General features: G+C 48.1%; 1 protein-coding gene across 1 annotated transcript in view; it reads right to left on the bottom strand.

The window, feature by feature from the left end:
- Positions 1 to 25,264, bottom strand: part of macf1a (microtubule actin crosslinking factor 1a) — a 181,710-nt gene that overhangs the window by 67,670 nt on the left and 88,776 nt on the right. Inside the window, 30 exon segments of the mRNA XM_042710701.1 lie at positions 75 to 368; positions 1,009 to 1,161; positions 1,360 to 1,575; positions 1,777 to 1,932; positions 2,015 to 7,801; positions 10,132 to 10,267; positions 10,528 to 10,619; positions 10,901 to 11,050; positions 11,292 to 11,390; positions 11,676 to 11,783; positions 12,074 to 12,157; positions 12,796 to 12,955; positions 13,104 to 13,297; positions 13,443 to 13,581; positions 13,872 to 14,050; positions 14,621 to 14,784; positions 14,944 to 15,127; positions 15,447 to 15,573; positions 15,921 to 16,075; positions 17,065 to 17,076; positions 19,265 to 19,417; positions 20,981 to 21,106; positions 21,264 to 21,359; positions 21,869 to 21,973; positions 22,265 to 22,426; positions 23,260 to 23,337; positions 23,615 to 23,743; positions 23,951 to 24,242; positions 24,431 to 24,585; positions 24,857 to 25,078. Coding sequence (XP_042566635.1) covers positions 75 to 368; positions 1,009 to 1,161; positions 1,360 to 1,575; positions 1,777 to 1,932; positions 2,015 to 7,801; positions 10,132 to 10,267; positions 10,528 to 10,619; positions 10,901 to 11,050; positions 11,292 to 11,390; positions 11,676 to 11,783; positions 12,074 to 12,157; positions 12,796 to 12,955; positions 13,104 to 13,297; positions 13,443 to 13,581; positions 13,872 to 14,050; positions 14,621 to 14,784; positions 14,944 to 15,127; positions 15,447 to 15,573; positions 15,921 to 16,075; positions 17,065 to 17,076; positions 19,265 to 19,417; positions 20,981 to 21,106; positions 21,264 to 21,359; positions 21,869 to 21,973; positions 22,265 to 22,426; positions 23,260 to 23,337; positions 23,615 to 23,743; positions 23,951 to 24,242; positions 24,431 to 24,585; positions 24,857 to 25,078 — 10,107 coding nt within the window.

Here is a 25,264-nt window from a genome sequence, read left to right as displayed (position 1 = left end):
AACAGTGTATTAGTAAGTGTCTGTTCCAAAAAGCATTATCCACTGCGCAGTCATCCACCCTGGTATCTCCAAACCTCTCTCTCCCTGCTGCTCTCCTTGGCTCTCTTCTCCGCCTCTTGCTCCTTCTCCTTCTTCTCCTGCAATTCCCTCTCCTCAACTCTCGCTCTCTGGGCAGACAGGGCCTCGGCTCGGGCGTGTGTACGGCCAGCAGCCTGGTGGAAGGCCCCCTGAAGCTGCTGCAGCTGCCCCAGAAGATGCCTGCTCTGCTCTGGCACCAGGTCCTGGGCATGCTCTGAGATGAACACCTGGATGTCCAAAACCACTGAGCTCACATCACTGGAACGAGCACTGAGCAGATCCTGCAGCTCCTATGAGAGTGGACAAAGATAAGGAGTGGACAGTTATTCAAGAGGAACAGATATATGAAGACAAGAAGAGACACAGAGACTACACTGTATTTATGCATATTCACCACAGCAATGGAAAGGAACACTAACTTCTGAAAAAAAAAACTGGTCAAATACTTATTATTCTATCAAAATTCACCATCACCCTTGCTCTCAATGCATGTCTATGTTTGTTGCTAGATGGCCTCTGGCTTCAGCCAGCCTGAGAAATCAAGTTCATGCAGGGTTATAAAAGTGACCCAAGGATGAAGAGTGTCATTCTGCAGATGGACAGATATTCAGATGGTTGGGAAGACAGAATGAGGGCGATACAATGATGCAGCAGGATTGAGAGATAGGACTGATTCAGACGGTAAAGAGATAGGACTGATTCAGACGGTAAAGAGATAGGACTGATTCAGACGGTAAAGAGATAGGACTGATTCAGATGGTAAAAAGATAGGACTGATTCAGTACTTGGACTGCAGAAGAAGAGATATGCATATAACAAGTTGGATTTAGAAGGAGAAAGAATATGAATAAAGGGGGACAGACAAACAAACAAAGGAAACAATAAGAATTGAGAAGGGATGACAGAGGGGGTGATTATGTGATAGCCCACCTTGCAGAGCTGCAGCCTTTGTGTAAGTTGTTCAGAGGTGTCCTTCCCAGTCAGTCCCTCAGTCTGACCCATCTGTGCCTCTGTGTCTTTGAGCCAGGAGAGGAGCCCCTCCACACGCCCTCCAAGAGACTGAAGCTCTGTCCTCACAGCCTCCTACAGAACACAAAAAACACACATCCGTTAGGACAAACCTACAAGCAAAACAAAAGTCCCTCTGGTCTCATTTATTATTTAACAACAAAATTGCATAATCTGTCTCAGTTCACATTGGTTGACCTCACACCGCAATTTCTTTGGCAAGATGTTAACATTATTAGGGAATCTAATAAAAATGTTTACTAAAGTGTTCACCTTTTGTGAATCACGACGATCCTTTAGGCCTTGCAAAGAATTCTGTGATAACTCTTCTGCTGTTTCATAGGCCCGAGCCAGGCTTCGCCCATCCTTCTCCAGAGCCTTCAGCAGCTGAGGCGGGACTTCCTCTGAACAGGACTCAAGCAGACTCAGAGCAGCATCCACCTCCTTCTTTACCTCAGGCTCCAAATCAGTCAGCTCCAAAGCTAGGGTCTAGTGAGAGAAAGATATAGAAAACGTAAATCAACTATCAGGTATGATGGCCCAATACATTTTTCTGTGGTGTCTACATCCTGCTGTGTTGAAAGAACGTTCATGTCATTCATATGGTAACCTGAATATGTGCCAACACTGCAAACCAGCACTATCCCTTTACTTTGGATAAGGAACAGCATATATATTACATATGCCTACCTCAGTCTGTTTGATGCTATCATCCAGAGCGACGAGGCTGCGACCCACTGCTTGCTGTTGCTGTTGTTTGAGGCGAACCTCAATGTGCCTCACCATGGAGAGCAGTGCCACAAGCTGCTGGTCATGTTCAAGACACTGCTGACGAGCCAGTGAGGACTGGGAGGGACCAAAAACAACTTGTGAATAAAAGCATGTTGGGATGAGTTTGATTTAAAAAAAAGCACACACCAATGTTTACCTTGCTCTTCTTCGCAGGGCTCTTCTTCTGCACCATCTCAGATGCTACCATCTCTCCACTCTTCTCTTCAGCCTCTCTCTCTTCCTCCTCCCAAGTGGTGTCAGTGGTGTCTGACTCAGTGATCTCCTCTGACACTGAAGGCCCAGACTCTACTGGAGATTCCAGAGCCTCAGCTTCCTCTTTGATGTCAACGCGACTGTCAGTCATGGCTTGAAGTCCCACTTGCTCCTCCTCTGGTTTACGAGGCAGGAGTTTTGTGCTTTGAGTGCCGGGGGACTCAGAGGGAGTTTTTGCTTGTTTATCTGGGCTAATCTCTAGAGCTGGTTTGATAGGCACTGGTTGGTCTTGGACTTGTTGGACTAAAGATTGTGTGAGTGGCCAGGTATCTTTTTCAAGAGCATCCTTGGAGTGTTTATCATGAGTACCCTTAAAGATAGGATCTGTGTAAACTCCAGGAGTAGTCACCACTTCTGGCTGCCTATCAGAATCTGAGATAATCTTCTCCACAAACTGTTCCATGTGCAAAGTTTCTATGACTTCAGCTTCAGGAGAAGAGACCCTCTGTACAACATTACCACTCTTGAGCCCTTCTACACTGCTGTCTCTCTGCTGATCATCTGCATAGTGACCCTCTGTCTCAACCTTAGGCAACTCAAACGAGGCTGCGATCGCACTGTCACTTGAAGCAGCTGCTTCTGACGATTTCTTCTTGAGTTCAGTTGCATAACCTTTCTCTTGGTCATGTGGCTCTGCAGTAACAAACGGAGCCTGTGAATCCTTCTGCAGATCAGTGCTCTCCTTAAGCCTCCCCTCCAGCTGTTCTATCTCTCTGGTATCGCTCTCCTTTGTAGGAGGCACTGATGGTTTCTTTTCATCCTTAGGTTCTTCCACATGATGCTCCTTCTTCGAAACGCCCTGACGCAGAGCTTCCAGCTCCTCTCCCACCCGCTTGTCACTGACTCCTCGTTCAAACACTTTCCTCAGGAGACCCTCCTTGGCTTTCATGAGTAAAGCTTCTTTCTCATGAGGCACTGCAGTTGTTTTTGTAATATCTACACTTTCCTTTTCTTTACCGTCATGCTCTCCTTTCTCTTCAGTTTCCTCTACCACTTGCTGCTTTCCTTTCTTACCCCTCTTTTTCTTCTTCTTTTTCTTTTCTGTCTGTCCACCAACAACTTTCTCTTCAGGGATCTCACCCACTTTTTCTCTTTCCACATTCTCAATTTTGTCCTTGGGGGCATCTTTTGTTGTTTCTGGTTGCTGATCAAATGGGCTCTCAGCCCCTTGAGCCAAACCCTTTGTTGTTGTTTCCTCGAGTGTTCTTGCAGAAACATCAAGCTTCTTCGCACTCACAAGAGGATCTTTAATTTCCTCCACTTTGAGCTCCTGACTTTCGTGATGTGACGTGATGCGCATCTCTGACCTATCCCCTTTCTTGAACTTGCCAATTTCTTGATATGGCTGTAACAAACCTTTCAGTGATGTTGGTTTCTTGTCTTGCGAATTCATGTCCTCTAAGGTTTCTGATTGTGTAACAACCGAAGAATCAATTGAATCAACATCAGATGTTGCTTGAAGTTTAACAGTTTCTTCAGCAGAGATGTCTTCTTCCATGCTTGTGTGCTTCAAACCTTCTACCTTGTCATCATGATTACCAGTTGTTAAGATATCATCAGCTTTTACAAAGCCCTGGCCATTCTTGGCTACTACAGATTCTGGCTTTAATTTTTCTTGAGAGATTGAAATGTCCTCTCTTACAACTAAATCAAAAATGTCACTGGTCTCACCAATGCCACTAGTCTGCATGTCAGTGGACTGTTGGCTGCTGGAGTCATGAAGCTGATTCGTAACCTCTGGTATTTGTGTAGCCTCGTGAGGTTGTGTAGGGAGTAAATACATAGATGAGGGCTCAACATCAGTTTTGATGTCTTCCATGGCCTTGACGTCCTGCTCAGATAGTTGTGAGGGTGGGTCAGTTTCTAAGCTTTGTGGAGGCTGTATTTCAAGTAGAGCCTGCTGAATCCTCCTTTCTGCATTCAGCGCAAACTCTGTCAACATTTCCATTGAGCCATCAGACTCAGTGATCTTTTCCTCCACTGAGTCAAAACCTTCATGAATGTGCCCCTGCACCGGCTTCATTTCATCTGATGATGAAGAGTCCATATTAGCCTTGGATATGAAGTCAGGCTCAACTGCCCCCATCTGAGTAGAATGCACTGGGGGTGAAACAGTGTAGACATCTTCTCCTGGTTTCTTTATCTGTTTATCCTGGTTGGACCCCGTTGATGTTAACTGTGGGCTCCAGGTGCCATTTGTGGATGACACCAGTGTCCCTGAACTCCCCCCTTCAACATCTTCATCTTCATCGGTGGAACTCAAATTGTCCTGGAGACCTTCTGCCATGTCTCTGGTAATTAAGCAATCTTGTATTGCCTCCTTTAGATTAGGAACTCTCTCCCAACTCGTTGGATCGATCAGGCCTCCTTTAAGGAGTTGGTTGGCAGCAATTTCCTTGGCCATGTCTTCACCAATAAGTCCTCTATTAACAGCTTCAGGTAGGGGCAAACGTTCTCCACTGGAGATGTCAATGACCCCTCCTGTATCTGCCTGACTCTGCAGCATCCTAAATGCTGAGACTGGGTCCACATGGTGTGATTCTACTGCCTGGGGTAAGGTCAGTAAGTCACCAGTGTGTTCATCAAGTATTCCTTGAAAGGGTCTCACCTCCAGGAACCGTCTCCCAGTCTCAATGTCAATCTTGGCCTGATTCACAAGTTCCAAGTAAGGTATGATTCGAGCACTGTGTGGATCCATAACCCCACTCTTCACACCTGGTGAGGTCATGGCTGTGTTTGCAATGTTGTCATCCAAGAGGCCTTGAGCAACTGCTTCAGTTAATGTTAGTCTAGATCCGGAGGCTGGATCAAAAACTGAGCCAGTGCTTGCCTGGAAGAGGGCAGAGTCGGGTGCGGAAACAAATGGCTCCTCTCCCTGTCGTGCTTTCTCAACCTTCTCCAGGTTCTGAACCATCTTATCAGTCACCAGACCTCGTTGCTTAGCAACAGATACAGATAGCCTCATGCCAGACCCATAGTGCACCAGGCCCCCTTCTGCCACTTGCTGGGACAGGGCTTGTTGTGCATCTTCCTCAGTGATCAGACCTTTCTGCAGGGATTCCTTTAAAGGCACCATCTCTCTGGTTTCTGGATCCACCACCCCATCCATTTGAAGCTGAAGTTTCGCCTTGGTGAGTGATGTATGTGGGTCTGAGGCCTTTCCACGACATGCCTTCTCCAAAGCCAGCAGCTCCTCTTTCTGGCCCTCTTCAATCAAGCCTAGATTGGCTGCAAGAGTCACAGACACCTTCTTGTCTCTGCGGAGGTCAACCACTCCACCTGCCACAACCTGTGCCTCTAGCAGCCGAGTGGCTGTGTTCTCATCTACAAGGCCTTTCTGGGCTGCTTCTCGGAGGGAGCAGAGACGCCCACGCTCCAAATCCACCACTCCAGCAAGAGTCTTTTCTGATTTCAGTACACTGGACAGAAGGCTCTCATCCATCAGACCCTCTTGCACAACATCGTCCACGCTGAGACTCTCATAGGCATTTACGTCCAGGAAGCCCCCAAAGAGCCCCGCTTCAGCCATGAGCTTAACAGCTGTGTGTGCTGGGAGAACTCCCTGAGCAACCGCCTCATCTAAGAGTAGTCTATCACCAGACTCAGTCAACAGACCCCCTTGCTGCAGCTCCATGGCCATTTGCTCCATCTCTAAACTTTCCTCACTTTGTTCTGCCTTCACATTTTCTGTTGCAGCTCCTTCTTGCTGTTCTCTTTCCCTGGCTGACCGTCTGGGTTGTGAAGCATGTACATGCTCATCAGACAAAGACGGGTCCAGCCATGCTGTGTCTAAAGGTTTCACCATGTCAGACACAGTTTCAGTCCATTCCATTTCCGTTTCTTCCTGTCCCTTTTCAGGATTCACCACCTCAGCATCCACATCCCTACCTTCTACCTCCAGCCTTCTGACATCAATCTCCCTTCCTTTTACAGGCTCAGTAAGAACCTGTATTTCTGCCACAGCCAAGACTTTATCATCTGTCCTGTTAATACCTTCAACATTGGTTGAGAAATTGTTTCCCTCTCCTTCACCGTCGCCTGTTTTTACACCTTCCCTTTCATTCCCGTCTTTTTCTGCGTACTTCTGAGATAAAGGTGCGACTTCTGTCTGATTGTCGGATTCAACAAAGGCGTCCACATCATGTTTCACCATCATCTGTTCTGTCAGCTGGACATCCCTAACTGACTCACTCCCATTCCTCATCCATACGTCTGTAGCCTGTTTCTCTGACACATCAATCTGGGGATCAGCTCTGCTGTGTTCAGCAGCACAGGCCAACTCGACCAACTCAGGTTCAAGCAGGACCAGGCGCTGGCCTGAGTGAGCATCAATGTAACTGTGTTTCCTCAGGTGGGCCATGAGCTGATGCTGAGCCTGCTCCTCGGGTGCTGCCTCCTGGGTGCTGGTGGAGACCACAGGAGGAGATGCAGGAGGAGAGGAGGGTGGAGGGGAGGTGGAGCTGCTCCAGCTCGGATAATTCAGTGCCGTGGAGCCTGGCTGGTCCATACCGGGCAGCACATCTGGAATGTCCACCTGCATCAGAGTGTCCACCACATTTGGCTCCAGTATCTCAGTGGCTTCTTCTAGAGGGATCACCTGGCTGCTCTCAGGTAGGTACAGGGCACCTATAGCATGTCTCTGACTCAGAATTTGCCTTGCAAGTTCTCCTGATACCACACCCTGCTGCAAGGCCTCTGTGATGGGAAGCAGCTCCCCTGACTGGGGCCACAGCATCCCCGTGAAGGCCCAGAGTGCCTCTAGGACACGCAGGGCCATGCGAGGCGACAGCAGCTCCCTCTGGACGGCCTCTTCCAACCCCAGACGCCTCCCATTTGCTGGATCCAGGATCCCTCCGGCCTGAAGCTGACGGGTGAGGAGGGCACAAGCAAGGTCATGGTCCATCAGGCCAATCCTCACCGCCTCATCCACCGTGAGCCGGTGACCAGATCTGGGGTCCGCAATGCCTCCTGCAAATAGCTGAGCTTCCAACAACCGTATGGTCACCTGGCGATCTATGAGGCCCTCCTGTACCGCCCTAAAGATGCCAACCTTTCTGCCCGAGCGCAGGCAGACTTTGCCTCCAGGCTGTTGGCTGACCGGTAGGAGGCGCAGGCCAGTCTCAGGGTCAGGCACACAGCGTTTCAGCAGCTCTTGCAGACTCAGCTTCTCTGCAGTGTTGGGGTCGATCAGCTGCCGCCGGTTGACAGAGCAGCACAGCTTGTTGTAGATGTGCTGGGACAGCAGGCCTTTCTCCATGGCACTGGTCAGGCTGTGACCTTCTCCCTGAGAGGATGCCCTCACCCCACCTGTTCCAACTTGCAGCTGCAAGATACGCAATCCCACATCCTCCTTAATTATCCCCTCCTCTATTGCCGCTGCAACTGGGATCAATGCTCCTGCACTGGGCCGTGTTTGATCTATGAGGTGCAGTGCAGCCTCTAGCTCAGACAGTGCCTGGCTGGTGTGGCTGTCAATCAATCCACAGGCCTGGGCCTCATCTAGAGATAGGCTACTGGGGGAGTTGGGCTGCAGCAGCCCCCCAGTGATGACTTGGGCCTCCAGCAGAATGAGGCAGGTGTCCTGGTCGATGAGTCCCCTCTGAGCTGCCTGGAACACAGGAAAGGTCTCCACTGTGCCCAGGTCAATCACTCCAGCCACAGCAGCCTGGTCCTGTGGAGAAACATTGCACATTAAAGCGTTTGTCTTTTAACATATGCAAAAGCTTATATGTCTTTTGTAAACTTCATAATGTATATGTTATATGTTATATTCATATAACAGAAAGCCCCAAGAAACAGCCCCCAGAAGAAAGCTTAACCACAAATGAAACACCCCCAAAGACTAAATAATAAACACCCAAACATGTAGGTTTACACAATTTTAAAGTGTATTATTTGTGTCAAATATATTTAAGTCTGTACATCATTATAATTGTATTGTATAATTTTTTCCCAAAACAATAGAATCAATATTTTCAACTATCTTGCATCTACTAAGCACTATGCATGCAAATAGCGCGTTATAGGACAAAAAAAGAAATGCAGCATGAGCCTAAGATAAAAAAAAGCACACCAGAAAAGTGGGGACAGCACAGTGAAACAAGAAGAGAATAAAACCAGAGAGAAAGCAGAGGGTTGGCATAAAAGAGGGATATAAAAACAGAGAGCGAGAGAGAAAGAGAAAGAAAGAGAGAGAGACTGTTTGGAAAGAGGGGCAGATTGTAGAGTTTGTCATGGCAAAAAAAACATACCAACAGGAGAGATGGGGCTTAGAGAGAGAGGGTTCAGGGTAGAAAGTGGGTAGCTCGTCTTGGTAGCGACGGTAAGAGGGAAAGCAGCACTACTTACCGTGCCGGAGCTCCTGTGATGCGCACACACACTGACAGGCCGCCGGCGGCAACGCAGCGACAAGGTGAGTAGCTGCGAGGTTAGCGATCTGCATGCCACACTCTGCTGCCCGTGGCCACGCCCACTGACCCAGTGCTCCGAGGCACACATTCTGGCTAACGCCTGGTAAAGGACGCTCCCCTGACCTACTGAGCATCGCACTCACACTTACACACACTCTGGCTAACGCCTGGTACAGGACGCTCCCCTGACCTACTGAGCATCGCACTCACACTTACCTGTAGGATTAACTACAGAGGAGGATTCCAATGGAACTTTTGGGTGTCTATCCACTAGCAAGCTGTGCTAACCTTGCTAACCTGTGCTAACCTTTATAGCTACAATTTCTTGTTGCGATCTTATCATGATGCCCATCTTCTCTGTGATTGGTGGATTTGATAATCAACACATCTAAAAACTAAGTCCTGTGTTTGCTGACTGACCCTGGCTCAGACCAATGTCCTTGTTCGTCTCCAGGCAGCTGTTAGTGATTTTGAAGCAAAATGCTGATTAGGTTTCACAAGGAATTACTGTATTAAGGACGTAGACCAGAGAGAGCCGGTCTTTCAAACAAAAACAAATGCAGACGCTCGCGCACACACACACACACACACATACGAACACACTTAGAAGTGTAGTTGTGATCTGGACACACCATGCTCAATCAGTGAGGTGTAGGTTGAGTAGTTGGCCACTTGTGCTCAATCTACATTAGTAGATAGAATCTGGACTCCAGCATCTTTATACTAAATACAAATATCATCCAAATAAACCCCAAAAAAAAAACTTTCACGGGCACACGCACACAAACACACAAACACACACACCTCCATACACACACCCCAAAACACACTTACAGAATTATCTAAACAACAATATGACTGTGTTCTATGATGACTGCATATGTGAATATAAACTGCATGGGGTTTCTAAATGAGACATGAATGATCTATGAACTCAGTGAACTCTACATGGACTTTAAATGTCATGGGAATAACAAGATGGCTGCTTGTCTTGACTAGTGTGCATCTACATGAAAATGTCAATTCCAGCTAGTTTTTAAGAGCTACCAGCTGTGTTTACAGCAGCCTATGAGGGTGCTCCTTCTGTGGAGGAAACAGACACTTCCCACACATCTAAGCTTCTTAAACCAATGTGTACAGGGCCAGGGATTAGTTATTAAGTGAACGTGTTTAATGATGATGCAATGGTGATGGTGATGGTGATGTGGATGCGGATGAGTGTGATGATGGTGATATCTGGTGACTGCCAGTGTTAGGAGATCATTGCTCCATGCCGTTAACCAAACTGTTATAACATGAACCCAGATGTATGGAGGTGGAGATGGATGTGAAAAACACCACACGTGACAGGCAACACAAACCGTGCAGCTCGCATAACATCACACACACGCGCGCACACATACACACACTCATCAAGCACTTTCCCTGACAGTGAGAGTATAAGCCATATTTCACACACATAAGGAACACAACCGTATAAAGCAACATATTCAAGAGGCGCTCTTTTGCGGTAAGCTTGAAGCATCTGCAATTCCTGCATTTCCTGACTCTCCCCCCCTATGTCCACCACAAACCCCGAGCACCAGGCTACCTTGCGCTGCTCCTCCTTGGCCAGCGACTCCTCCAGCTGCTGCACCTGTTGGGTGGAGCTCTCGCACAGCTGGTTGTAGGTGGAGGTGAGGTCCTCCAGCTGGGAGGTCACCTGAGCACGCTCCTCTGGGGACAACCTGCAGGAAACAGACACAACATGATGGGGGACTGCTCACCTGGTTCAGTGCGTGTGTGTGTGTACTTGTGTGTGTGTACTTGTGAGTGTGTGTGAGGGAGAGTATTTTGTTTTTACTCAATTGATGCATTTACTGTAAGAGTGTAATGCATTTTCAGTGTGTACTCAGTGAACTTACACGCTGGCTATGAGTGTGTGGACTCAGTGAACTTACATGCTGGCTTGTTTAAAGTGATAAGTGTGTGTACTCAGTGAACTTACATGCTGGCTTGTTTAGATAGGAGGAACACTTCGGTGCTCCGGATGGCCTCGGCAACCTCCTCTTTCTTGGCAGCGAGCTGCTCATTGATGGCCTGCAGAAACAGTACGGGTTCATTCATGTGGCACCTTTCTCAAACTGAGGGTCAATTTCAGAAAATCCATCCGCAAGTAGATCAAGTGAATGGACGTAACAAAAGCCTTTCCAGTTGGAACTGTACACACTCTCTATGGAGTTCTTTTCCGTTTCCTTCCAAATCCATCAATGCTAATAAAACCTCTCTATATCTCAGCATCATCTAACTTGCGGTCTCCCTACATCCATTAAAATAAAAACAGCATCCACGCGTCTCCTTCTGCATATGGTGGATCTTACCTGCTGTGCTGCCAGTGATGACTCGACAGATTTAGGGTCCTGGCCCTGTGACCTTTCAACGACCCGTGCTCGATCCTGGACGCCTTTGACCCAACCCAGCAGGTCAGACACCTGCCCCACCCGGGCCTGTCGCTCCTCCTCCACCTCTTTCTGCAGGACACACACAGGGGAAGCATTTTAGTGTGACACAGTGCAATGCGTCAGTGCCATGGAGGAGGCATTTAAAGGTAACACTCATCTCCTGAACAACATAAGCATTTCAGTGTGCAGTACACTTCATAAACATTGTCAGATCTTGTGTACGTTGCACGTCTGAGAGCTCAACTGACTACTTCTATGCATCTCCAAGCTGCTGTGGACCAATGAGAAACCCAGTCCGTTCTGAGCTCACCTCTTCCTCCTCCAGTCTCCTCAGGGCATCACTGATGTACTTCACATGCTGCGTTGTCAAGGTAACCAGGGCTGTGTAGCGTGTGCGGAGGTCCATAAACTGCAATGACACACGATACAAATAGTGACGCACAGAACACACACACACACACACACACCTACATGCATGCCGACACAGGCCTGTGCTAACCACGTCAGCACTCCGTCAGCCCTGCCTACGTGTTTAAACAATGCACCTCTACATTCCTCACCAACTGGACTCATGATCATACATTCTTGTTCACTACATCCAGTGTAATACACCTTCACCGCTTCAAACCTCGCTGTTACATAAGTGCTGTGACTACCATGGTGCTGTGACTACCATGGTGCCGCTCAGTCTCACCTCCTGTGTGACAGAGTCTGACGAAGAGTGCATCCTCCTCCTCTTCACCGGGGTCTTCTGAGTCGACTCCACAAACACTCTGAATGTCATCAGCTGCAACTCGAAATCCTGGCAGAGATACATCCCCAGAGAAGAGAACTTAGTCCCAGAGTCACAACATTCATACCCAATGCAACGATCACACTGCAGAGATAAGTACAGTATAACACTCCTGTGCAGACTATATCTATGGTACTGACAGTTAAGATAAGAATGCATGTTCAAATTCAAATTATCCAGATAAGAATACCTGTTCATATTCATATTTGCATTTTCCTATGATGCACCTATATTATATGAGACATCTGTCAGGGTGTATCTGATAATCCAAATAGTGTCACCCTTAAGGGAGGACTTACCTTGACAGCTGTGCAATACTGCTTAGAATGGGTCTGACACTCATCCAGTTTGGCCTGGTTCCTTTCGATCTCAGCCACCAGTGCCTTAAGAGAGACACGAAGAAAAAAGCATTCAGTTTAACGCACACAAGCGGTGAAAACCCATCAGACACGTGTGCTTCTGATAACCCATCCAAAGACAGGATCTTACAGGATTCATTTAAAGAACACACACTAACAGCACCGACAGACACTAACAGCACTCATGCTCACTGACACAATAATTAATTCTCTGCTCTGTCAGTCTCATAGGGTATCTATAGTCATTTGGACAGGTGTACTGTCAGTCTCATAGGGTTTCTATAGTCATTTGGACAGGTGTACTCTGTCAGTGCGCTGGCCCTATGGGCTACACGGGTACTCAGCTCTACCTGCTGACCCTCACCGCAGTAATGAGTGAATTCAGATGGGTCAGTGGACTATTGGGCCACAAACACAGAGTGAGCTACAAAGCGGTTAAGTCCTCATTCTGGACTAAACAGAGAGCTCAAGACCACTGCAAGCGCACACTCAACACACAGGACTCCGCTCCCTTATGACGCATCATCCATATACTGAGGCAGAAGTATCAGCTTAACTCAGTCAGACTCTACCCAACTCCTGCTGCTCTCACAAACTGAACTCATCTTCTGGAGGGAGAATGCAGACGTACTGTATGCTCACTGTATGCTCCCTGTTCTTACCGTCTGTTGTGCCAGCTGCTCTGAGAGGGCCTTGCTGTCGGTCTGCCCGGGGTGTGTGTTCTCCTGCCGCTCCGTGGTCTCCTCGATCCAGCTGATGAGAGCCGAGTGGCCCGTCCTATACTGCTGCAACACCGATCCCAGAGCCTCCAGCTCCACTTGCCTGGGAAACCAACAACATGATTCCCATATTAACAACGTTAATGAATAATAAAGATGAATAATAGTGGAGACTTAAAAAGGGAGCAAAGGGAGAAAGCAGAGATATCTCCCTATCTTCCCGACTCCATCCCACTCTCTCGGGCGCTCACCGTGTCTCTATCTGTCGGCGGACGCCGCTCCAGCGCTCGCTCAGCTGTCCGGCTCGCTCCTGGCAGCGCTCCACGTCTGGGCTGCGGTCCGGGTGCAGCTGGCTGAGCTGGTCTCCAGCCTCACGCGCCCGCCGCACCTCACTGCTCAGGGCCTCAAACGCCGGCTCCTGCTCCGCCAACTCCCTCTGCCAGCCCTGATGGGGGGAGAGGGGAGGAGAGGGGAAGAGAGGAAAGGAGAGGAGAGGAGAAGAGGATGATCAGCACACACACATATGGAGATAGGGACTCTGTAACAGTGAAGTGTGTGTGTGTGTGCGTGTGTGTGTGTGTGTGTGTCACCTGTAGCTGCTCCCTCAGTGCTTGTATAGCCTGTGTGTCTGCTGGTACAGAGTCCTCCTCACTCAGTCGGCCCTCATACTTCTTCACCACAGACTCGGCGGTCTGCAGGCTACGCATCAACACGTCCACCGTCTTTAGCCTGGCGACATATGACACGGAGAGACACAGATTAGGAGAGAACGGGAGATGGGTAGAAAATGAAAGTAAGAAAGGGAGAGAAAGAAAAAAAGAAAAATCAAGAGATTGAACATGCCAGAGCAACAGGGCATCTAAGAATGGAGGGAAACACGGAGAGAAAGAGAGATAGCAAACAAACACATGTAGTGTTGTGTTGTGAGCTGAAGACCGAGGGAGAAGAGTAGAGAGACTGAGGATGAAGAGAATGAGGATGAAGAGAATGAGGCTGAGTGGTGCGCAGCAGTGACTGACTTGTGCAGGTAGACGGAGGAGAGCGAGTGAAGCCTCTCGATCTGCTCCACGGCCAGGTTCAGCTCGGACCGCAGGATGGGGACGGAAGACGAGGACGGCTTCTCCTCAAAGAAGCTCACGCAGCGCCGGGACACGTCACCCAGATTGGTGCGCAGACCGGATATATCCTGTTGCAGCTTCTGGAAACACACATGTACATGCTTCAACACTGCACGGATACTAAAAACACACTGCGTACATTTCTCAGGCTAGTAATCAGGGGCACAAGTCACACAATGACAATCCATGTTAAAATACAAATGGAAGACAGTCCTCTACAAGTGAAACATAGGAGCTATAACCTTTACAAAAAGGTATATTTTAGACCAATGACACCTGTTTACACACACAGAAATCTAATCTATTAACATCCCAGAAAGCAGAAATAAAAGTTAACTCAATATTACTTTTCCTGAGCATTATGGACAGCTATGTCAGCTTTCTGGTTTCTGATACTTTCATCAATATGAGCATGGACGCTTTTCTCAGTGTATCAGTGAGCACCCCTTAAAATGTTAAGTAGGATGGCAGGTAGAATTCAATTTACATTTATTATCAGCTGTTATCAGCTAATATTTTTACTTGCAATGGATTTAGATCTTAAATTCTGCCAAAAAATGGTTTACAGAACAGGCGTTTTTGGAGTAGTGAAACAGTAAGTTGTCATTTGCATTTTTGTCCAGCAGGGGGAAGAGTAGAGCAGAACTAACCTCCTGCTCAGCGATGGGCACCGTGTTGTCCACATCACCACTCAGGTTGCTGGGGGGCGGCGTCTGCATGCCACGCATCAGCCTGTGCTCAGCTTCCTCCAGGTGAGACCGGATGCTCTGCAACTCCGACAGGTAGGAGCGAGAGATGGACTCGTCTTTCTCGACTGAGAGAGGGGAAAAAAGAGGGGGAAGAAAGAGAGAAGGGAACAGGGAGAGAGAAACAGAAAGAGTGAAGGTTTGAAAAGGATGGGGATAAAACTCTGAAACATATGACTGATCTCCCAAAAAGGGGAGTGTCTGTTGTGCTCAGCCTGTCCATTTACCTGTCTCCATGGAGACAAACAGTGATTGGCAGTGTTTCCTGCAGTCGTCGACCTCCCTCTGGAGCTCCTGTCTCTCTGTGATGGTGAAGAGCGCGCTCTCCCTGCTGTCCGTCACAAAGTCTCCCAGGTGGGCATCCATGTTCTCTAAGGCCTGCTGACGCTCCGCTGGGGGCAGGGAGCGTACCTGAGGGGAGAAGGACAGGTGGTGAGACACAGGGTGTGTGTGTGTGTGTGTGTGTGTGTGTGTGTGTGTGTGTGTGTGTGTGTGTGTGTGTGTGTGTGTGTGTGTGTGTGTGTGTGTGTAATGAAGCAGTAGTGGTTAAGTATAACAGAAATTCTCTCTTTCTTTTAGTTAACAGGCACAGTGACAGGCCTTGTAGCAGTCAAAGAATGTTAATTGGTAACTGCTGTTGCACACTCCGTGAGGGGAAAACGAGAAAGAGAGAGAGGGAGCCAAAGAAGGAGGGATGGGAAAGAGAAAGAGATCATATGTGTTCTCTCACCGTGTCCAGGCTCCAGGAGGTGATGTTCCTGATGTCCTTCTGTAGGTAGTGCCAGGAGACCACACTCTTCATGTTGACATGCAGCTGATGCCATAAAGACATCACATTCTGGTACAGCTGCTCCGTACTGGAGGGGAAGGGGAATACACATTTTAGTCTGTGTGCACGTGTGTGTGTGTATCTGTGAGTGTGTGCATGTATCTGTGAGTGTGTGTATCTGTGAGTGTGTGCATGTATCTGTGAGTGTGTGTATCTGTGAGTGTGTGCATGTATCTGTGAGTGTGTGCATGTGTGTGATTTAACTTGTGTGTGTGTATGTGTTATTAATTTTTATGTGCGAGAATGTATCTGTAAGTATGTATCACTGTAAGAATGTATCTGTACCTGTGCCTCTGTGTGTGTGTGTGTGTGTGTGTGTGTGTGTGTGTGTGTGTGTGTGTGTGTGTGTCTGTGTGTGTGTGTGTGTGTGTTTACCGGCCAGCAGTATCGATGGCCTCCTGGTTAGGTGGTGGGATGGTGAAACACACGGACGGCACCATGGCTTCATTTCCACTGGGACTGATGACCTTCCACTTGGTGCGCTGAGAGTTGTCCTCCAACACACACTCTTCTCCCTTTGAGATGGTGATCTGAACACACACACACACACACACACACACACACACACACACACACATACATGCACACGCAGGATAGATAAAGAGAAAGAAGACAGAAAGACAAAAGACAGAAATGGTGAGGCAGAGAATATGTTGGAGGGAGGAGAGAAAGAGGGGATGAGTGGAGTAAGAGAAGAGGAGAGGAGAGGCGAAGAGAGAAAGGTTTAGAGATTTTGAGTTAAAAGTGCTGGAGCAGATTAAACAAGTGAATGATGCAGATGAAATGGTTTAATGTAACCCACTGACGGGGAGTCAAATGATAAAATGTTAATGCTGATGGCCGCTAATGAAATATTACAACATAAAATGCAGTCATGGAGTCACTGGACTGGCTTCAAAAGGGAATGACTTTGAAAGCCTGCTGCACTCGAAAGTTAAACTCAAGTTCAACTTCCAGTGTGGCCCAAGCTGCTCTATGTGCATCTGGGTGCCAATACTAACTCAATCCAAACCCAATACTAACTCAATCCAAACCCAATACTAATTCAATCCAAACCCAATCCTAACTTCAAACCCCACCACCACCACCCAACCCAACCCAAATACACAACTCATACCCCACTCATACGCAACCCAAAACTGAACTGAAACAAAATTAGATTAGTTATGACATCCGTGGGCGGGGTTTATTAAGCACAGAGTCAGTATGGCCCCTCCCTTAAGCACCCCCCCTGCACATGCTGTTCACCACCACACAGAGAGCTCACTAATGCCACCAATCAAATGCCAAGCTGAGAGAAACACGCTGAGAAAAACAACAACAGTGAAGAAATGAGTGCTAGCACTACGCTTGGCTGTCTGAAAGGGGGTGCAGCTCTCCCCCCTGGTCAAAGCAGCAGCACCCATGTGTGGGTAGTGCCCAATGGTGGCATAGCAGTGGCAGTGTTGAGCAGTGTGGAGATGGACAGTGGGGAGAGGAGGAAGAGGAGGAGGAGGAGGAGACGAAGTCTCTATAGTACCTGAGCACTGGACTGTGCAGCCCAAGAACACATGCATGCACACACAGACCCAAACACACACACACACACACACACACACAAAACACAGGGAGGGAGGAAAAAGTGGGGAAGAAAAAGGGTGGAAGAGGGATGGGTAAAGAAAGGGGAGATGGGGAGAGGAGGGAAAGAGAGATTATTTTTGACCATTTGACCATAAGACCCTGCATGTTTGTGGAGATGTGACAATGAGAAAACATAGTGGTAAAGGGGTCCAGAACTGGTATGAGGATATGGAGTGTGTGTGTGAGTAAGTTTGTGCGTGTGTGTGTGTGTATGTGTGTGAGTTTGTGTGCGTGAGTTTGTGCGTGTGTGTGTACAAGAGAGACTTGCAACTGAGTAAGACAGAGACCTAAATGCTGCCCTACTTCTAAAGTAGGCTGTGTACAATACCAACTTGACACCATGGAAAATACAAGGACAGAATTAGCCCAAGATATTTTCCATTCATAACTGGGTGGTTCCATTGTTCTGCGGTGTGTATCTTAGAATGGCAGGTAACTTCCTCACAACTTCAGAAGATTGTGAGAAGAATGTGGAGCGCAATAATCAGACCCCGTCCTCCACTGGCCCACAATGCAAGAGGGTCCTCTGGTGCAGAAACAGCTCTCATCACAAAGGCACCTCGACTCCTGAGCCTCAGAGTGCAGATAGCCTGTGCTGGTACCTCTCTAAGTGTGCCAGTGGAGAGATTTATATATAATTTATAGCTTCCAGCCTCTGCAGTGACAGCAGCCTGCATTTGACCGTCACTGAAAGCCTTCACACTCTCACATGAAGGGGCCAAAAAAATAAAAATCAGTGGATGCGTTATCCTATTTTTATTAATTATTACTGCGAAGCACAGCTATATGTATTTCAGAGTGTGCTTATGGCGAAGCCGCCATACAAAAATAGATCTAAATGACAAAGCTGTGTCGCCTTAAAAGTAAAAAAAAAATTCATAAAAAAATCAGCAATATAACTGAGACCAAGAATAACTGAGCACAGTGTGGTCATTACAGGAATCTCTACCTGGCTGATCTGCAGAGCTCCACTTTCCGCAGTAGCCTCATTTCTGGGTTTGATTGGCTAGGTGTGTGCTCTGTCAGTGCGTACAGGTAAGCTGTCAGCCAATGAGTTGAGAGTAGACCGAGTGTGTGGGTGGGTGGGGCGGAGAGGAGGGGGGCATGAGAGACCGGGGGAGTGGGGTGAGATGAGACAAGAGTGTGAGTGGGCAAGAGTTGGTAGAAGAACTGTGTGTCTGTCTCAGTGTCTGTGTGCATGTACACTAATGAGCCAAAACATCAGAACCACTCATAGATGAGGCAAACAACACAGATTAGCATATAACAGTGGCATTCCTCAAGGTCTGGGATAGATTACACGCTAAGCTAGAAGAGCTGAATGACTTTAACCAGCGCCAGATCTCTATGGCTAGATGGCTGGGCTGGAGCATTTCCAAAATGGCAAGTTTTGTGGAGTATGCCAGGTCAGCAGTGGTGTGTGCCCATCAACAGAGTTCGCTCTTGCATCATGTGGATGGCAAGCTGTGTGTGCACCATTTACCTGGACAAGTGATTGCACCAGGATGCACTATCAAGTGATTGCACCGATGCACTATGGGTGGAATACAAGCTGGATTGCGATGCACTGAGAACTGTTCTGCTGAGAAACCACGGGTCCAGCATTTATGTGGATGCCAGTTTAACAAGTACCACTCCCCCACTTGCAGGCCAATTAAGTCCCCTCTTGGCAATGGTATTCCCTTATGGCAGTGGCCGCTTTCAATAGGATAATGCACCTTGCCTGACTGCACTCATTGCTCGGCAATGGCTCGAGAAACGATGTGTTACCCCGACCTCCAGTGCGGGATGTGGTGGAACAAGTCCGCTCCATGACGGCTCTCCCTCCCAACTTACAGGACTAAAAGGAGCTGCTGCTAAAGTCTTGGTACCGGATTTCAAAGGGCACCCTCAGAGGTCTGCCTTTGCTGGAGAGCTGTTTCACAGTTTTAAAGCTGGTGGGAAGAGGTTCATAATACTTTGGCTCATCAGTGTATGTACATAGGTGTGACATGTGTGAAGTAAGTGTAAAGTGTAAGAGTGTAAATGTGTGTGTGTGTGTGTGTGTGTGTGTGTGGGTGTGTGTGTGTGTGTGTGTGTGTATCAGTTCTGTTACTCACCTCAATCTGCCGGTAGTCGCAGATGGCTCGGATGGGTGTGGTTGTTCCCAGGGCTCCTTCCGATCCACGGGGACGGAGCTGCACCACTGTCTTGGCCCTGCCCACCAGGCTGGCCACTGAGCTGCGGTACTCAATCAGCTGCTCCTTCTCCTCCTGTTGGGCACAACCAGTGATGCAGAGCATGTCAATAAGAGTGCACACACGCATCCATTCTCCATCAGACATCACACACTTCCACAGCTTGCATAGCTTCAAGCAATGACAAACCTCAACAATTTCCCTCAATTAAAAGGGGGAAAAAAGGCTATTAAAGTAAAAATCCAAATATCCCATGACAAAAATGATGATTTTCTCAGCTCATATCTACACAATATATCCCTATCATGCTTAGAAAATGAGTGCCCATGAAAACAACCTTCAGTCTTAGCAAATTCTCTCCTGTCAGCAATGTCTTACTGAGTGAATATGACCATGGCCCCTCTAGCTAATAGCATAGCTTCTCCTGAGCTAATGTTAGCAAAGCCTCCGTGTTAAGGTTAGCACCGTGTCTCCTGTGCTAATGTTAGCGTAGCCTCTAAGCAAGACAATGATAATGGACTCTGGCGCCATTGGGAGTGCCGTAAAATTACGTTTCCTCTGCTTCCCCTCCTTTGACACAGGGTTCATTAAGGCTACATTAGAGAGCCGGCCTGGCAGAGAACAAACACTTAAGTGAGATTGAGGAGCGCTAATAGCATTATCCCCTGGATCTCAGATTGAACAGCGGTATTAAGAATTAGCGCTGGGCTAAGGACTAGTGTTGCTAAGACTGTGAGTCACAGACAAAAGGGGAGAGGAAGACATAAGGGGATTGTGAAAGACAGAAAAAGAAAGAAGGAGAGAGAGGCAGAAAACAGAGAATGAGATGGTCCCTAAATGAATTGAGATGGACGGAAGGGCAGTTGGTGAAATGAAAATAAAGAGCCCAAACAGTAGCAGTGGAGCTCTGCCTCTAATCGGCACATTAAATCTGGGTTGCATGGCTGTGTGTGTGTGTGTGTGTGTGTGTGTGTGTGTGTGTGTGTACCCCTGCCAAGAGTGCGATGAAGGGCTACATCCAGGAAATGTAATGACACATTCTGGCACATACTCTCTTGGACTGCACACACCCTAAACCTGTAAACCTCTACTCTACCCAAACCTTACACATCTCACAGCCAAAATGATCTTTCACCACCGGGGGGCTCCTAGTGTCATTTAAGTTGATCGTTTTTCATTATGGTGTGCTTTGTTTATGTAGTTTTGGCAATGGACCGCTGCAGTCTTAAAATTATAAAAGTTTATTATACTGCAGTGAAGAGGAACCTGCACCCCGACAGACCTGTGTGTGTGTGTGTGTGTGCATGTGTGTGCGTGTGTGTATACTGCAGTGCGGCTGGCTCTGCAAAGCTAAAGAGCATGCCCAGTTCTCAGGCACCGTGTGCCACGCTCTTGAACTGTGCCATCTGCCGTGAGTTTCATGGGTTTGTCAGGAGATGCTCCATTCACCAAAACAAAAAGGGCGAGGGCTCATATGTGAGTGATTAATCATCTGTGTTTCTTCAGAAACTAAACACATCTGACCTCCACATTGGCATAAACTCACCGGAAACCACATACACAATAACTGTATTCATTCTACAAGGGGGGGAAAAAACATGTAAATAATATAACCAAGGAAAGGTGAGAATTGGTTACCATGGAGTCCTGCAGTAGGTCTTCCAGGCGGCTTAGTCTGCTGTTCTTGTCACAGGTGTACTGCCTCTTGATGGAGTCTTGCAGCTGCCGCAGGTAACTCTCACAGTCCCGTGCATCGCCCATGAACTGCCCCCAGAAACACTCAACACAGTTAATGCAGTTCCCACCAAGTTTGAAACATTTCAGAGATTAAGATTACTCTGTTTATGTGTGTGGTGGGGGGGGGGGGGGGGGGGTTGTGTATGAGAGTACATAATTAAGTAACAAAAACAGTTTAGCATACCTGGAAGAAGGCCGTGTTGTCTTTCAGGTGCTGCTCCACACACACACATAACTGCCGTACCCACTGCCACTGAGTCTGTAAGGCTGCACTATAGGCCTGGGGAGAGAGAGACAGAAAGAAAGAAAGAACAGAAAGAGAGCGAGAGGAAGTGACAGACAGAGGGTAAAAAGGAAAAAATCCAGAGGAGGGAGGTATAGAGAAAAAGAGAGAACAGAAAGAGAGCGAGAGAAAGTGACAGACAGAGAGTAAAAAGGAGAAAATCCAGAGGGAGATATAGAGATAGAGAAAGAGAGAGAACAGATGGGCGTAGGAAGGTTTGGAGAATCATTTCATCTGTATGAGCAACATACCTCATGCCAACAACCATAAAAGGTCACAGAGATTAAGGTGTTGTGTGAAGCACACAGGTCTAACTGCAAAACAGCCGTGGGAAACCAACCAACCCCAGTCATTCATTCAGAAAGACTGCTGACTCCTGCCCTGATACTGCTTTTATGTGCCTAGTGAGGTGGTTTTAGTCAGTGTAGTAAGCTACTGTGTGTCACTACCATAAGGGTCTATTCAGCTCACACAAACACACACATAAACAAAAAAAAAAGCCTCACCTCAACAGTCTGTTTGGCTGGGTGATTCTCCAGACAGAGTTGGTCTGCTGTTTCTTGTAATGAGCGCATGACTTCCTGTTTCTCGTCCACTTCATCCCTTGTCTCCTAAAAAGAGTGCAAGAGAGCAGTCAGGTATTGTTCAGATGCTGCATCACTAAAAAGCATGGAGGCTCTGTAGATCACTGATTGTTTGTAATATGACACGGTCATTGTGGGACTTTGCAGAGTGCTACATGTTTTTTGTTTTTGGACTTTGGTTTGTTTCTTGTGTTTTATTTTTTTTAATTGTGCACTCAGAGAACATTGTTTCTCTATCAGTGAGCTATAATGTGGTGGGTGGTAGATGTGTGTGAGAGGATTTGTGTGTGTGTTTGTGAAAGTAGTGCTTGGACTAACAGCGTATTGCTCCTTCTTGGCAGCCATGTTGTTGTTGTTATCGCTCCAGTCAAAGGAGATCTCCTCCTCCTCCCTCTCGTTCAGCCAGATCAGCTCCTCTGTGCACTGAGACACAAACGCACGCAGGCTCTCCAGGCAACGCAGTCGCCATGACGAATGTTCCTGAAGAGACACCAGCCCATCAACAACATTACCCCAGTGCCAAACCCAACTAGTAAAGCAGTCATTACACACATACACACAGATACGTACACACATACACACAGATACGTACACACAAACACACAGATACGTACACACATACACACAGATACGTACACACAGACAACACACAGACAACACCAACGTATGTTCAGAACCACACCCTTGGCCTCAGACAGATGCAAAACACACAAACACACTAAATAACCCAATCCACACACAGCATAGCCACAAACTTAAATGCAATCTCAACAGCCATTCAGGTCTTAATAAGAGCTGATTGTGTGTGTGTCAGGAGCAGGTGCTGTGCAGACCCCTCTCTAGCCTGACTCTCACTGCTCTTCAGTCCTTTGTTATGCCACACAGTCAGTTACGCCTTAACATGATTATCATAGTCTGGGATAGGCTATAGCACTTCACACACACACACACACACACACGTACACACGCGCGCACACACACACACACACACACACACACACACACACACAGACACGCGCGCGCGCACACACACACACACACACACACACACACACACACAGACACACACGCACACACAGACACAGACACAGACACACGCGCAGACACACGCGCACACACACGCGCACGCACACACGCGCACACACACACAGACACAGACACAGACACAGACACAGACACACACACACACACGCGCACACACACACACACACACACACACACACACACACAGACACACGAACACACACACGCGCACACACACACACACACACACACACACACACACACACACACTGACGCGCGCACACACTTACCAGTAATTTGCAATACTGGTGCTCCAGTTTGGCCAAAGTCTCTGAGTAACTGCCACGGAAATTAGAGGAGACAGTCGACTGCAAAACAAAAGAGCAAAATGTATTTATTTTATCCCGTCTTTATGAGTGTATGAGTTCATTAGCCAGTACAAGAGTCTGCGTTGGTTTGTTTGTTTGTGTATGCTTTGGAGAAAGAGAGAGACCAAGAGTATATGGCTATGTAGACTTTCTAATTTGTAGTTCTTGGCTTCTAGAGTTGTATATTAATTTGGCTATTGTCTCTCTTTCTCTCTGTGTGTGTGTGTGTGTGTCTGTGTGTGTGTATGTGTGTGTGAGTGTGTGAGTGTGTGAGTACCTCAAAGTTCCTGGCCTCCTGCAGGCTGTGTAATAACTCTCCGACTGCTGTGTTTATGCTGTGGTGGTCCTGCAGGTGCTGCTCCACAGACGGCAAGTCTGCACCCCACTCTGCTCGTTCCAGCAGGTCCTAGACGCACACACACACACACACACACACACACACACACACACACACACACACACACACACACACACACACACACACACACACACACACACACACACACACACACACACACAAAAGTCAGGCCTGAGCTCCACACCCAATTACATCTATACATGATAAAACTTGATCGATACCCCAAAGCACCACGTGTCAATAGGTCTTTCTCACCTGTGTCTCCTCCACCCATCCAAGCAGCTCGTAGATGAACCTCAGGCTTCCCTCGTCCTCCGACGATGACATCGCCACCAGCTCGGAGCGGCTCATTGGTCGGCGAAGGAGGCTGGCCACGGCCGCCGCGGCGCCCAGCAAGGTTTGGCCGGTCAATGACAGCGTGTCCCTCGCGGAGCGGGTTTGGAGGGGCGCGTCGCCAGGGTGCAACCCGGCCGAAAAGTGTCCTTTCCTGTAGACACTGGAGCACTGCAGGCGCAGGGAGACCAGCTCCTCCTGCAGACACGACACCCTGCACACAGAAGCACACATACACCCATCAGTGTGGGACAGACCAGACCAGACCAGACCAGACCAGACCAGACCCTTCATCTGGATTACGCAAAGCATGCAAAGGATGTCTGAGGTTTAGCTTGCTAGCGTCCATCCATGACCTGAAAGTAAAGTGCCCCTCTCTGTGCTCCTCTCCGCGTCGCTCACCTGAAGGCCAGCTGCTCCACCTGGTAATACTTCTCGTCACGGAGGATCTGCAGGTCCAGGTTCAGCTGTCTGATCAGAGCCTCAGAGTCCTGCAGGTAGACGGCCAGGTCCTGTTCACAGCGCACTGCTCCGCCACTCTCCAGCTGAGACATGTCCTATCAGACAGACAGACAGACAGACAGACAGACAGACAGACAGACAGACAGACAGAAAGAGAGGGCAGAAAGAGAGGGAGTGAGACAGTGAAAGCAGGAGAAAGAGAATAGAGCGAGAGGGAGAAATAAAGACAAAAGGGAAGGTGGATGGAAAAGTGGGAGAAAAACAAAAATAAAACATTACAAACTTCTACATCTTTCATAGGCAGCACTAGAGTGAATCACCTGCTTGCCACACAAACACACACACACATATAATGTAGAGCCTCACCGCCTGCAATGTGTTTTTGGCGAGTGTGAGTTTCTCCTCGCAGTCCAGCGCTGCATTCTGGATCTTGTTGGCGACCTGCAGCAGGAGCTCCAGCCGGTCCACGGCCGGCCGCAGGGCCTTCTCCCTCTCCAGCATCTCCAGGATCAGCTTGCCCCACGCCTCCTCCAGGTCGTTAGGATGAAGGCCTGCCGGCAGCTTGATGCGCCCGAACTCTATCCACACCTACGAGAGGAAAAACAGTCATCAATATACACATACACACATGCACACCTGAGAGAGATCACATACATATTCAATATATTTTACCCGTGAAAACACATAAACATATATGGCAGATGTATATACACACATACATAAAAATACACAGAGAAACCTCAACATCAGTGACATCCAGACAGGAAACATTCT

This window comes from Clupea harengus, chromosome 19 (genome assembly GCF_900700415.2).
Source record: "Clupea harengus chromosome 19, Ch_v2.0.2, whole genome shotgun sequence".
Taxonomy (NCBI): domain Eukaryota; kingdom Metazoa; phylum Chordata; class Actinopteri; order Clupeiformes; family Clupeidae; genus Clupea; species Clupea harengus.
The sequence above is the reverse complement of the archived record's forward strand: the minus strand, read 5'-3'. Positions and strand labels throughout refer to the sequence as shown.